General features: G+C 34.3%; 1 protein-coding gene across 1 annotated transcript; it reads left to right on the plus strand.

The window, feature by feature from the left end:
• The first annotated feature begins 8600 nt into the window (after window positions 1-8600).
• Window positions 8601-9536, plus strand: LOC141497434 (olfactory receptor-like protein OLF4). Its single transcript, XM_074200076.1, has one exon. It carries the CDS (start codon window positions 8601-8603, stop codon window positions 9534-9536), a length of 936 nt encoding a protein of 311 aa, XP_074056177.1.
• The last annotated feature ends 6345 nt before the right edge of the window (window positions 9537-15881 follow it).

The raw sequence follows: 15881 nt of genomic DNA on the forward strand, positions 1-15881 counted from the left end.
CATAAATGTTTCTAACTAGCAATCCAGTGGTCTTATTCCTATGACTCCCTGGGCAGCTTCTGGGAAATTGCATTTGAGTTCCTGAGGGAGTATGGTATATACTGAATTCAATTGCCTGAAGGAATGGGCATTTGTACATGACTATGAGAATAAGAAAATAGAATTGTCTATATCTCTGTAAAAGACAGACTATGTTTTAAGTAATATAATAAAGTTAATCTTTAGTATACAAAATTAATGGCTGTATTTCTGGATAGAAGGAGCATTTAAAATGTGATTTTAAAATATATATATATATATATGTCTAAAATTGTAGCATGGTTTAAATGGGGAAACTTTACAGGTTTTCCAAATACTTTTCATTACTATCTGACATCATTCAGGAAATAATTATGACAGCTATTAAATAAGAAAAAAAATGAAAGATAGAAATACTGACTGGAAGAACATAAAATTACCACAGTGTAAAAATGATAGTTTCCTTAGAAAATTCCAGATAATTAGCCAAAACAAATATCTAATAATTTCAACATATCAAGATATAGAGTAAATTAATAAAAATTGTTAGCATTTATTTTAATACTAAAAATTTGAGGGAAAAAATGAAAAGGAAAATCCTATTAAAAATTATTCCAAATAGAAGTAAATATATCTTGTTAATCTTATGACAATACAAAATTGTCTTTATACGTAAGCAATAACTCTCTTCTTTCTTATGTAGCTTCAATTATTGAATGGACATTGCCTCAGTCAAACTGAGAGCTCTAAAAGACCATCCCTTAAAAAACGCAAAGTATCCCACTGTAAAAATGGTCATCTCCAGGCCTCTTGATCCATATTGGGCCTCTGGATTCAGATGATTCTAGACAAGAAAATAAAACTTCACACTTGGCACAGCCCTTCCTCACTTAATTGCAGTTGACTTACATGTCATGGTATACATTCCGGATTTCATGGTCCCCTTTGAGAACAAATGTCAGACAAGTGACTCTTATTAAATATCAGTTAGTTTATGAATTTATCTGTCTCTAAGCCTGTGGGGAAGACTGAGCTGGGGAAAGAGACAGAGAGACAGGAACCCAAATAAAAGCTAAATGGATTTTAAAGAACAGGTGAGATTGGATTTGTGATATTATGATGTGGGAGAGGGGAGACAAGTACCTTAAGATATTTTTAGGACAACCATGAGAAAGATCAGATGTGTTTTGCTTGACCTTGCAGAGCAAGACTGGGGATAATACATCGAAATTGCAAAAAAGAAAAAAATGTTTATAATTGTTGGAAGGAAAAACTCCCTATCAGTTACAGCACTGGAACTCTACAAGAATTACAGGCAGAAAATACAGCATGACTAGGAAGAATTTCATTAAGGGTCCACGAATGGGAGAAAAGAAAATCTAGGAAAAGAATTTCCACAAGCTGTGCTCATGTGTTGTAACAAGTATTCTCTATATTTCATCATACCTTTCCCTGGATGATCTCTGTACTTGTGGGAGGGTATAAACATTCCCCCTTTTTCCATTGAAGGGAGACAATACAATGCCAACTATACAGGACTTAGACATAAAGGACAATACCACAGTCCCATTAACAGATAAAAAATACTCTGCCTTTTGAATCTATAGAAAGGGGAGAATTATATGACTAAAAAAGAAAGAGAACACATTATAAAGTACAAAATGGATGATTTTTCCATATTAAACTAAAATATGTACTAATAAAATATGCACTAATAAAAAATTAAAATATGCACTAATAAAAACCAAAGCAACCAAATTTTAAGGAAAAAAGAAAGCTTTGAAATTTTTCACAGCTATGGTTCTGATAAAGGTCTCAGTTCTAAAATATCTAAAGAAAGGAATAAAATTCATAAGGTTACAATCATTTCCAAATTGATAAATGATCAAAGGATATGAACAGGCAGTTTTAAAATGAAGAAATTAAAGCTATATACAGTCATAAGAAAAGATGCTCCAAATCATTGATTAGAGAAATGCAAATTAAAAGAACCATGAAATACCACCTGACACCTATAAATTGGTTAAGTTGACAAAAAAGATAAATGATCAAGATTGAAGAGAGTAGGAAGACTAGGACATTAATGCCCTGTTGGAGTTGTGAACTAATATACTCAATATGAAGAGCAATCTGTAACTATGTCAAAAGAGCAATAAAACTGATCATACTCTTTGATCCACCAATAACAATACTAGGCCTATATCCAAAAGAAATCATTAAAAATAGGAAAAGTCCCACATCTTCAAAAATCTCTGTTTGTAGTAGCAAATAATTAGAAATTAAGGGGATACCAATCAATTGTGGAATGACTAAAGAAGTCATTGTATATGAAAATTATGGAGAACTATTATTATATAAGAAGCCATGAATGGTCAGACTCTAGAGAAGCATGGAAAGAATTATAGGAACTGATGTTGAGAGAAGGTAGCAGAAATAAAAGAACACTGTACAAATTAACAATAATATTGTAAGTTCCTCGCAGCAGTTCAGAGAACTAAGACAACCCTGGAAAACCTGGTACAGTACCACATATATCCAGAAAAAAAACAGAACAACATAATAAAAAATTACAAAATCTGAATGAACACTATGTTCCCTTTTTTAAAAATTCTCTTATGATTTCCTTCCTATATCATGATTTTATTTCTTTCTCTTAGTCCTAAACAAGCTAAACACAAATTTACACATAGTACATTCATTAGACTGTTCATTACTGAGGACAGGGCAGAAGGGAGGAGGAAGAAATCTGTGTAGCATAAATGTGCAAGTGGCTGAATGAAAAAAATTGAATTGAAAAACTTTCATAACCTGAAATTAGAAAAATAAAATGAAATATCAATAAAAATAGTTACAATCAATTTTGGTTCACTGAGATGAACCTTGAATAAACCTTTAATAAAGCTATATGTATTTTGTTAAAGAAAAAAAATTGACCAACTATAATAACAAAGGAAATCTAATTAGATTAAATTTAATAGGAATAAATGTCTGGTCTTAGATTGTGATTCCAAATTAATTTTAAAAGAAAAATGTGGGAAGGCAAAGCAACAAAGACAATATGCATGAGGACTATGAAGGGTTTGGAAAACTTTTTCTTCTGACAAGGGATATTTGGATATTTAAAACATCATTCTTGGGCTAGATTTGCTAGAACTTTTAATTAATTGATGCCTACAAAGTTATTATACTTATTAAATATTGAGTAGCACCTGAGGTTGCCTTGGCAAGAGCCAATTAATTCAGCCTGTGCGCAAGAGGTTCCCATCCCCTGAAAGAGATGAAGGTGCTTGCTCTAGAGAAAAGAAGACTTCATTTGACATGACATCTATCTTTATTGATTTGAAAGGGCACTTAGACTAATTCTACATACCCCTAAAAAGATAGAAGGTGGGGAAAATGAGATAATGCACAAGGAGGTAGATTTTGGCTCAGCACAAGCAAAAAAAATTGCAATTAAACAACTGCAATAGGATGTGATGCCCCTCCTTCTTGGTAATATAGTTTATGATTCAGATTGGTCCAAAGAGCATCATGGGAACTCTTCTTTCTCAAAATCTGCAGTTTGGTAACTTCCTGGACAATGCTGGCCAACTCTCATTGTTAGGAAACTTTCTGCCTTAATTTCCTGCCCCTAAGGGGAAAGGAATCAGAAGTATGATTACATTATTTCTCTAATGAAGTATTAAGGGGATTGAGGTTTTTAGGCCCTAGAAATTTTAAATATTCTTCCTGTTCCTCCATAAAACACATACCAGGAGGGCATTTGCTTGTGCCTCTTTGAGATATCAGTCAAACTACCTGAAACTTCACTTTTCTGAGACCTAGAGTTTCTGCCTTCCTGTTCATTCCAACAGATATACTCAGACAAACCTGTTGCCTTTGTGATGTTCAGTAAGTTATTGGAGGGGGTATTTGTTGGGAACAAAGAGAGGAAAAGAGTATGTGGGAAGACAGGGAAAAGAGTAGTTGAATGTTGTTGCTCAGAACCTCCCAAAGTCAACAGAGTCTCAACCCCAGTAAAGGGTTGACTTGAAATCCCAGAAGTTTGAAAAAAGAAAGAAGAGTAGAAAAATACTTACATCTGAGTCAGGTTGAAGTTTCACTTTTGCCATTTATTCAAAATAGAACTTTGACCTAATATGTTTTTGGTGGACCATGAAGCACAAAAAAACAGATAAAATTTCCCTATTGACATGATGGCCCTTTTAAGAAATTCAAATGATATCATTTTGTGGAATTTTTTAGTACTCTTAAATCATTTCAGAAAGATAAGTTCTTATTTCATCACAATAGAAATGCATTGAATGCTTTGTGATCTAATTTATCTCAGTCAAGTAGAGTCCAATCACCAGGGAGAATCTTTAATAAGAAGTAAATGATAGATAAAATAATGGGAAGCCTAGTAAAGACAGGCTTTATGTCCTTACTCTCAGAACAGGGTACTGGGTTATGGAAAGGTCCTTTTCTTACAAATTGTAAATGACTCCATATTTCCAAATTCTTTACTCTCTGAATGGCACTGTAGACTGAACACATCACACAGCAGATCAGGAAGAGTGGATAAATATAGGGGAGATGATAGAAAGAATCTTTACCCTAATACTAGTTCCTGGGTAGGCTGAAACCACTTTCCATAATGTTAAGGTAGTCAAGATCATAAGAAATTTTCAGATTATAGAGCAGGACTACCTAGGGAGAATGTCAGAAAGAAAGCTAGGTTAACAAAATAAGCATAGTCTCTTTAGAGCATTTGATATTTAATCCATTCATGGACCTAAATAGTGGCCTATCCTTTCATAGATATTATAATATACATGAGTGATCACTACAATGCCTATGCACATACTTCAGATTTCCTTGAATTCTTCAGGTACAGTTGATTCTTTGACAGACATCACCTCCTACTGTTCTCAACTAATTATTTTATTGTAATTTCCATTGATTTTATCATCTTTCCTGTACCTTGTTCAGTTAGTCTTTTTTTCCTTCTTTCTTTTTGCTTCTGATTGGAGTTAAACCAGGTAATCTATTATTCTAGTTCTATTATTCCTGACTCTAATATAATTTTTCTTCCCCTATCCTATCTGTTCTTCCTTTAAACCTTTTATTCCTATTCCCATTTCTCTACAAACTCAGACTTTTGCTGAATATACGTATAACACAGACACAAAAATTAACATATAAAAAGTAGCTAGTCCTTTATCTCTACTATGAGTAGTATTCAGAAAATCTTTGGTACCAAGTTCTTCAGTGGTATACAGTGCAACTGCACTGTGACATAGAGAATTTGTCAATTAAGTGTAATACTTATCTGGCTTCCAAGGATATGGGAAAGGCTGCTGTTGGGGGGGGCCCAAATAGATGCTAAAATAGGTTTTAAGGAACAAGCAAGTTTGAATATGTGCTATGATGTGAGATGGGTGAAATAATTAGATTCAGATATTTGAAGGACTATCATGAGGAAGAATACATATATATTTACTTGACTTAAGAGAACAAGACCAGGGACAATGTAAATAATTGCAAAAAATTAATAATAACATTTAGATTTACTGATTTGATCTCTCTTTCCATGGATTATCTCTGTCCTTGTAGGAAAGTGTATCATTGCCTTTTTTTCTCTTTGGAGGGGTGTGTTATTTTATACTAACAGTTCATACTATTTAATGTTATCCATTTCTTGATACAGTTCAGTCAGTCAAGTTTGTTTTAGTTCCTTTGGACACAGTTAACTTTACTTTTTCTCATTTAAAAGGAGAAATTACAAAAAAAATCACAACTTAACTTTAGACATCTTTCAAAGTCAATATATTAACACAAATAATATAGCTGTAGTGGTTAACACCACTTAAACAAAATGACTTTCTTTTATAAGTCCAATCTAACTCAGTCCATTCTGTTTTTATAGGGTTGGGAATTATATGTTGAAAAATCATGGAGGGAATTCCTCTGAACTTATTTTGACAGGGGAAAAGAGAAGGTTAGGAAAGAATGAGGAATGTTTTCCTCCTCAGTCCTTCTAGTTGGAGTAGTCTTAGGCATAGGTTTTTGATCACATAGAAGCTTGGACTTCATAGAAAAAGTTTGGGTTCGTGGTCCAAGGTACACAAGTAGAATGTAGTGGAGAAGCACTAGGGAATGGCAGATCAACAAAAAAATCAAGAGATAAATCACTTTGGTGGACACCTACAACGTTTTAAGATTAGGGAATCATTTTCAAACATTTCAGGGCTACCCCTTACAACCTTGATGGAAAAACAGTTGTCTTCTTGGGACGCAATTTGCTTGTCTGAATGTGGAATAGGAAAATAAATCTAGAGTATATCCTAATCATGCGAAAAACATTTGAGGATCCTAATAAGGGATAAACTAGATCTCAATCGGCACAGACCTCCTTTGGCCTGGACATGACAACCTTTCTAAGGGATTTGGCTGTCTAGCACAGTCCAGTCTTCCAATTACCATCAACACCATCCCAAAATGAGGAAGAAAATGCTCTTCTTTCTCTCTCTCTCCAAATATCATCTTTTTGGGGGTTAAAGGCACCTTTCTACAATTAGATATATGTGCTGCTCATACTTCTTCTGGAGTATTTGAGGGCTAGTGAAAGAAATTAGAGCTGTTTTACTTTGACTAGAGAGAACATGGCAAAAAAAGATGAATTTAGACCAGATCTCAGAAAGCAAGCAAACTTCTTACAAATAGAGGCTTTTGAATTTTAAAAGGGTTTTATCTGGAAGTGGTGGGTTCCTCCTCATAGAACATCTTTAAGCAATAGCTGGAAAATGCCTTTTGATCTGGAAAGTGATACTTAATCATCTTCCCTGCTGTGCTTCTTACACTGTGGATTTTGATGTCATAACTAAGTGCCCAGCACCTTCTCACCCTGAAATAGTATTCCCTTATTCCATTTTCCTTTTCCCATTGTTGAATTTCTTGAGGGAATTCCCCATTTTGGTGAGGTGCTATGTGTCACTCTTTGATCTCTTCATGTCCATACGTCTGCATTTCCAGCCTCTGTTAATATTTACTTGTCTCACATCTCTTATATCTTAAATTTGTAATGCTAACTTTTTGCACAATGGCCAGGACATAATAAATGTTGAATTAATGTATGCTGCCTGACTAATCATGTAGAAAGAGTTCAGTATGTACTTTTAATTCTGAAGTTCAGTGTTTTTGAAATATGGATTCATTTTTTGGAAATTCTCTCTTTTACTCTTCCTGATTTTTCTTGTCAATATAAAAATACACCAGGAAGCCCTGAAATTATTTTAATGTCTTAATTCTACCCAAATGACTTGGACCTGAATGCCTTCTTTCTAGAAACACCTTCCCAGACTGAATAGTCACATAAAACAAGTGACCATATTCAATCTAAAATACTGTTACCTGGGCCATATCCTCCAGGGAGTTTTTTTTTTCTCCTTTACAACCAGATGCAACAAAAGAAAGGAACCTAAAACATGCAGTCAGTTGGAATGAATTTTAGATTGTAGTCTGCGTTTCAAGGGACTAGAAAATAGGAGTCAGCATTGAAAGGAATTATTGCCTGGAATTCCCAAATTCTTTCATTTCTGATGGACTAGTTTCAGAGAGGTGCTCATTTATGTATAGAGCCCTAGAGCATCACAGGGGAGCATTATCAACATAGGTTCACCAAAAACTATATGGTTGATCTCATCCACTATCATTTTATAGTTGCTACTGCATGTAAGAAAGAGAAAAAACACACAAGGCCATCAGAACACTTTAAAAGATCATTTATTTAAAAATGATTTGGAAGGGGCTAACTAGGTGGTTCATTGGATAGAGTACCAGTTGTGGATTTAGGAGAACCTGAGTTCAAATTTGGACGCAGATACTTGATACTTACTAGCTGTGTGACCAAGGGTAAGTCATTTAACCCATTACCTCACAAAAACCAAAAGAAGAATGATCTGGAGGTTACCAGTGATAATCATTTTGCGTCAGCAGGGATATATGCAAGATAAAATAACCAAAAAATCTATAAACTACATTAAAGGAGACAAAGCTTCCAATAAGAAGGAGGCAATTACCAAGTTGTCAGATTTCCTCTGAAATTTTGGATTTAGTTCTGGATACCATAAAGTAGTAAGAACACTCATAATCTCTAAAGAACACAAAGGAGAGCAATAAGGACAGTAAATGGTCTATTTGCATGCATCAGCTGAAGGAATAGTTACTTGGCCTATAGGAATGAAAATAAATGCAATATAGGCAAAAAAAAGAATTCTTCCATGAAGTAAAGGGTAGAAGGAAAACAAGTAGATATTTCCTCAATGGAAAGTAAAGTGAAAGCAAGCCCAGAGAGGAAGAGTCAGTTATTGTATACAGAAAATGTCCTCCCCTGCCCAAGGTATCTCCTTCTTTATCCCACTGTTCAATGATTATTTATACTTAGAAAAAAAAATTTGAGATTGCATTTATAAAATTTTCAATTCTAAATTTGGTTCTTTATGTTTGAAAGGTTGTCTGAATTGAAAGTTATCTTGGAGGTCAATAAATGCAGTTCCTTAGCTTTTCATCATTTTTTCTTTCCCAGCAGGAAAGTCAGCTCCATGGTACCAAGAAATCAAACACAATTCATTGAATTTATCCTCCTGGGATTTTCTGAGAAGCCAAATCAGCAAGGACCACTCTTTGAACTCTTCTTGGGAATGTATTTGGTCACAGTGGCTGGAAACATGCTCATAATCTTGACCATTGTTGCTGACTCACACCTCCATACCCCTATGTACTTCTTTCTGTTAAACTTGTCCTTTGTGGATATCTGTGCAGTATCCACCACAGTCCCTAAGATGTTGGTGAGCATCTTTACACAAAACAAGGCCATCTCCTATGCTGACTGTCTTATCCAGATGTACTTTTTAATGTTTTTTCTTGGTGTGGATCATTTTCTACTCACTGCCATGGCATATGACCGTTATGTGGCTATCTGTCATCCTCTACGCTATGCAACCATAATGAACTCTCAGTTCTGTACACTGCTAGTGCTACTTTCCTGGATAATAAGCTGTCTAGACTCCCTTCTTCACTGTATGATGGTAACACGTCTCTCCTTCTGTTCAGATCATGAAATTCAGCACTTCTTTTGTGATCTTACTGAGGTTCTGAAACTTTCTTGTTCTGACACATTCACTAATTATGTCTTGATATATTTTGTTTCTGGTCTGTTGGGTATTATCCCTGTCACAGGAATCCTTTTCTCTTACACTCAGATCTTTTCTTCCATTTTAAAAGTCCCATCTACTGAGAGTAAATATAAAGCCTTTTCTACCTGTGGATCTCATCTCTCTATTGTTTCCTTATTCTATGGCACAGCGTTTGGAGTATATCTAAGCTCTGCAGCTATACAGTCTTCCTGGAAGAGCACAGTTGCCTCAGCAATGTATGCTGTGGTCACCCCAATGTTGAACCCTTTCATCTATACACTAAGAAATAAGGACATAAAAGATGCCTTTAGAAGGCTCATTATGAGAAAAGCCTCTTCTTAGTGATGGGACTAACTCCTCCTCCTTAGAATTGTATACTTGTATTTTGGGGGGGTGCAAAAAGAATTCTTCAATTTTCTCACCTGCTCAAATCTATCCATTATCTAGTTATGCAAGTGATCTTCTTTAAGTACAGGTCTGACCATATCACTCCTCCTAAGCAGTTAATGCCAGTGCTTCCCTATTGCCTGCAGGATCAAATAGAAAATGCTCTTTTTGAACATTCAAATCTCTTCATAACCTAGACTTTTATGTCTCCAATCTACTAATACCTTACTCTACAGGATGAACTATTAGTTTTGATGATACTAGCCTTTTTGCTGTTCTGCTCACAAGACACTCCATTTCTTGGCTCTAGACATTTTCTCAGATTGCCCCCCCCCCCCCCCCGTCTGGAAAGCTATCTCTATTCAACCTTTCCAACTCACTTTGCTCTTGGTGAATATAAATTTCCATGATTTTAATTTTCATGGCCTCTATTCCTGTGTTTCTACGATAATTACAATTAATTAAAAGCATCCTGCTTTCTCATGACATTTTTCAGCTCAAAAAAGTGCAAGAATTCCAGTGAAAAAAATAGAATTTTATCGCCTGCCTAGCAACTAAAAACTTTGTGCCAGTTTCAAGTCACTTATTAGTATCTTTATTTTTCAACTTCAACATTTATGAAATAGGAATTGGAAGACCTGTCCAGACTACTTGAAATGGTTTTTCCTTCTATACAAGAAATCAATTTTTATATGAATGTATTTGTAAATTTTGAATTATTGTATAGCATAGGGAAAGAAAGAAAAAAATTAGAAAAAATCGTTATGAGATTTCATCATTAACATTCTAAACTCCAATTCCTGCTTATGTTTGGAGATGACATTATAAGTTGCAGTAATTAAAAATAAGTTTATTGTGTGGTAACCAAATCTCTCATGATTACCTCTTTGTCTTTAGTCTGATACCATATAGCCTTTCTAGTGTAATTTGACCTGATGTAACTGAAGTTCTGAATATATAGACTGATCAGCTCCATTTCACAATGAGGCATTGAATGAGTACAGTTGTTCAAAATCCAATTGCTTTTCTGATCATCTTGGTTATCGCTACCATCATATATGGATCTCATCATTTCACTAATTTGCCTAAAATGCCTTACTGTCTCCCTATTATGGATAGAATAGAATTTTCATCTGTTTAAAACACTTAATTATCTAGGAACAACAGAGGTTCAGGCTGTGATTTCACATAACTGCCCCCAGTCAGGTTCATCTACTTGTAATGATGTTCCCATCTCTTCCCTCATAGCCTATAGAAATGCCATTTCCCATACATAGAATAGAGAAATGATCATTCTTATCTCCATTTCTTTGATTCCCAGTTCCATTAATGCCCAACTCCAACAAGAATTCCAAACTTCCCAAGTTGTTAACATTATCCCCCATTCCCATTAAAATTAAAGTGTAATATTTGCTTATATGTATACTAGAATTTTGACTGGACCCATGGATTTTGTGAGTAGTTACAGTTTAGAGACAATCTCATATTTGTTTTTGTATCCAAAGCACATAACTCAATCCTTGGAACAATGTAGGAATTAATGAATGCTCAATATGAATTGACTCATCTGGTTTTTAAATCAACTCTGCTGTTCAAGTCCCTTAAATGGTAGAATTCTTCCCATTAAAATGAACAGTTCTGATTATTCACTCTGTAATACTCTCCATCCTATCTTCCCCATTTTTATATTTTTCTCTTTTCTTTCATTCTATCCCTCCTCACCCATATTTTGCTTCTCACTGCCAAGTCCCTTAAACTATTCTCCCTGTTATCAGACGCTCTCTTTTCATTTCCTTTTATCCTCATATTTTTACCCTCCTTATCAACATCCATTTTATCAGTCCTTCTTCCCATCCCTTCCTTTCCCAAGTGAGTGTATCTGTCATTTGTACTTTGAACCATATTCAATAAAAGTAAGATTGAGGCAATTCTCAACCCTTCCTTTCTTTCCCTTTACTATAATAGGTCTTTTGCAACTGTGGAAAAGTACGGAGGTGGCTTCTGTGATGGACATTGAATGAAGAATAAAATCCAACAAAGACAGCTGATGGTATCAGAACACAGACTGAAACACGTTTTTTTTTTCTCTTTCTTTTACTTTATTTCTCATGAGGTTCTATATTTTTGTGGGGGGGAGAGGATATTATGCTTACTCTTAAACAAGCATATTTTAGCAACGTATAAAGAAATGTGGAGTTCGAACAGAGATGAAAGACTATTACCTTTAGGATCTGATTTCTCTCTCATCACATTCAACTTGGATCAATGTATACCGTGGAAACAATATAAAGACTAGGGCTGCCTTCTGTGGGGGATGGGGTGGGGAAGCAAGAATGGGGAGAAAGTTGTGAAATTCTAAATAAATAAATAAACAAACAAACAAACAATAAACACATAAATAAATAAATAAATAAATAAATAGGAAAAGAAAGAAAGATTACAAAAAACACATTTAAATGTCATCATGGTTATATCATATCAGTAGCACATAGGTGCTACTGATAAATAAAATACAAACTTCAAGAATATAACCTCTAATGTGGTATTCTAACACATGAATGATAAAACTAATTTTGAAGAAAACGTTTCATTGAAAATTGAAGGATCCATTCTTATGTAGTTTCACCTTTAGTATTTAACAGTTTTGACTTTTGTTCTTAAACATTGACATAAATGAATATAAATATCCTGGACTTTGGATCAGGCTAAATTTTTTATTTAAAAAAATACACAAACTAAAGGAAAAACTGAAATTCTAAGCAATTAAACTCACACAAAAAGGTCACCATTATCTTATCAATACAGCAGTTCTTACAGGAATAAACCTGGACTCTGGTATCTTTCCCAGAATTTTGCTACCTCAGCACAGTCATAACACTGGCTTTCTAATTTTTCCCAATGAACCAAAATTTAAGTTGCCTCTTTGCAACTCTGAGAAGTTTGGGGGCTGAGGGTGGTGATGCTTAGGGAACTACACCTACATCCTAGCTGCAGCCCAGATGGCAAAGGCTAAACTTCCAAAAAACTTGTATTTAAGCGAATTGATTTGATTGTTGTCCTTCATAATCAAGGAAAACCATGACAACAAATGAATGATGGCATGACTTGCATATTTTGTTAATTAAATTGTGGGAAACAGAAAATATGATCTTCAAATACAAACCTCTAGACATTCATAAAACCATAAATGGAAAGAAGAATAAAGTAAATAAATAAACCAAGCATTGTTTAGAAATTTATCACATCATTGATGTTTGGACAAATGTTTAATTAATTTATCACAAGAAAAAGATAATAGTCATTGAATTTTGAGTACCAAACATGTTTGCCTTGACAATGCCACACCAATAGGGACTGTGGGCCTGCGGTTTTCCTCTTCACTTCTATCAGGACAGATAACAGAGGTTTATTTTGACAGTTTGTTGTTACAAGACAGGTCTAAAATAATTAATACATGAAAAAATATAATGACAATGATGTAAACCAAAATTAACATAAACATAAAATTAACAGAAACTAAAATTTGTAAGATATAGCCAAAGCATTAGTTATGAGAAATTTTATATCTCTAAATAAAAAAAAGAAATAGGAGATCAATGAAAAGGTAGAAAAAGAACAAATATAAAATCCTCAATTAAATACCAAATAAGACATTATAAAAATCAAAGGAGAAATTAATAAAATTCAAAGTAAGCAAATTTTTGAATTGCTAAAATATTTAGTTGGGTTTATTAAAAAACATTAAAATAGATAAGCTTTTGTTTAATATACATTTTATACAGAAAAAAACAATTTACTGTATCAAAAATTAAAAGAATGAACTCACCATCAATGAGGAAGAAATTAAAGTAATAATTCAGAATTATTTTGCCCATCCGTATGACAGCAATATGACAACATAAGTGAAATGGTTGAATTTTACAAAAACAAACTGTTCAGATTAACAAAACAGAAAACAAAAAGTTTAAATTTCATTTCATAAAAAGAAATTTAAAAAGACATCAATAAGCTGGCAAAGAAAAAAATCTCCTAGGTCTGATGAATTTGCAAGTGAATTCTACCAAACATTCAAAGAACAATAAAACTATGTGAAAAAATAAGTGAAGGAGATTTTCCAAATTCCTTTTATGATCCTAACACAGTACTGATACATAAACCTGGAAGAAACAAAACAGAAAATAAAATTATAGATGAATATCTCTAACGGAAATTGATGCAAAAACTTTTTTAAAAAATTTAGCAAAGAGGGCAGCTAGGTGGCACAGTGAATAGACCACTGGCCCTGAGGAGTACCTGAGTTCAAATCTGGCCTCAGATGTTTATTAATTACCTAGCTGAGTGGCCTTGGGCAAGCCATTTAATCCCATTGCCTTGCAAAAAAACAAAACAAAAAAAATTTAGCAAAGAGATTACAAGTGATTATTGAGATAATACACCATGATTGGGTAGTATTTAGACCTGTAGTTTTATAGGCAGGGAAGGTTCAGTATTAGAAAAACAATAAAATAATTGATTTTATCAATGACAAAATTAAAAGAAAGAATGTGATTACCTCAATAAATGTTAAAAAGACTTTTGACAAAATTTGTTTTCTTTCCCTGCACACAGGCAAGCCAGGTGATAGAGTCATTTCCCCACTAAAAGCAGCAGGGGGATTCAACAGCCCCCTCAATGACTGATCAGCCCTTTTAAAGACTGAATTGCTCCCCTCCTGTGAGGAAAGGGCTAGAAAAGATGCCCTAAAATTTATATCCTTATCAAACCTTGGCCTGAAAACCAGGGCAGGTGAGGATCCCACAAGGCAGTCCAGGCACACACACACACACACACACACACACATATAAAAATAAAAAATAAAAAAAAACCTGCAACAAAGATGATTCCACTCGCCATGAGTACATGGAACATGCATATGCTCATAAAAACCTCAAGATCAAATAATTCTGAAAGATGAACCGCTCTTGTTGCAAGAGAACTCAGCAGGTATTTTAAACAAATGGCAGCCCTGAGTGAAACAAAGCTGGCAAATGAAGGCCAGCTAAATGAAATCAGAGCTGGATAAACATTTTTATGGAGTGGCCATAGTTAAAGGGAGTATTGTAAACCTGCAGTGGGTTTGGCAATCAAAAGTAATCTAGTCAACATTCTAGCAAAATGAATGAACAACAGATTAATGACAATGAGATTGCTACTTCCAGGAAAATATAAGGCCACCATTATCAGTACCTATGCTCCTACCATGATGAACACTGATGAAGTCAAATAAAAATTTTATGAAGATCTGGAGACCCTTATCATCAATGTAGATAAAGAGGATAAATTTAAAATTCTAAATGACTTAAAGCTAGAGAAGGCTCAGATTATCAGACATGGCAGGGAGTCCTTTGGAAGAATGGAGCTAAAAACAGCAACAATAATGATGACCAAATACTGAAGACTTGTGCATTTCATGAACTTTTCATCACAAACATTGTCTTCTATTTACCAAAACACAATAAAGCTTCCTGGATGCACTCTTGTAGCAAACATAGGCATCTAATAGACTATGTGATCATAAGGAGAAGAGATGGACAGGATGTGAGAATGACAAAGACACTAAGTGGTTCAGAGTGTTGGACTGAACACTGAATCATCCTCTCCAAGATAAATATACACAATAAACCAAAGTAGCAACGCCAAGGCAAAATGACTACTAGAAGGGTTATTGTCAAGAGATTAGGGTGTCTATCTGAGCAGGAACAGTTTGTTGGAGGGGAAAACTGAGTGAACATACACAATTTGCAGCAGTGGAGCAGAAAAATATTGGGCATATTCAGAGATCTGCTGTACAGCAATGCATTTTCTCACCTGGGTCTGACCACTAATAAACAGCAAGACTGTTTTGATGAAACAATGGTAGGGAAATACAGAAGCTGCTAAATGCGAAATGAGAACTCCACACGGTTTACCAGCAAGATAGTTCATCCATTTTTTTTTTCGATGAAAGATTCTATTTATTTTTACTTTTACAAATTTACCCGTATTCCTGCCTCCCGCCACCCCCATAGAAGGCAGTCTGTTAGTCTTTGCATTGTTTCCATGTTATGCATTAATCTAACTTGAACATGATGAGAGAAAGAAATCATATCCTTAAGGAAGAAAAATTAAGTATAAGAGATAGCAAAATTACATAAGATAACATTTTTTTCTTAACTGAAGGTAATAGTCTCGGGTCTTTGTTCAAACTCCACAATTCTTTCTCTGGATACAAATGGTATTCTCAATCGCAGATAGCCCAAAATAATCTCTGATTGTTGCACC

This window comes from Macrotis lagotis, chromosome X (assembly GCF_037893015.1).
Source record: "Macrotis lagotis isolate mMagLag1 chromosome X, bilby.v1.9.chrom.fasta, whole genome shotgun sequence".
NCBI lineage: Eukaryota > Metazoa > Chordata > Mammalia > Peramelemorphia > Peramelidae > Macrotis > Macrotis lagotis.

Coding starts and splice junctions, on each gene's coding strand:
- LOC141497434 (XM_074200076.1), top strand. CDS start 8,601: ATGGTACCAAGAAATCAAACACAATTCATTGAATTTATCCTCCTGGGA.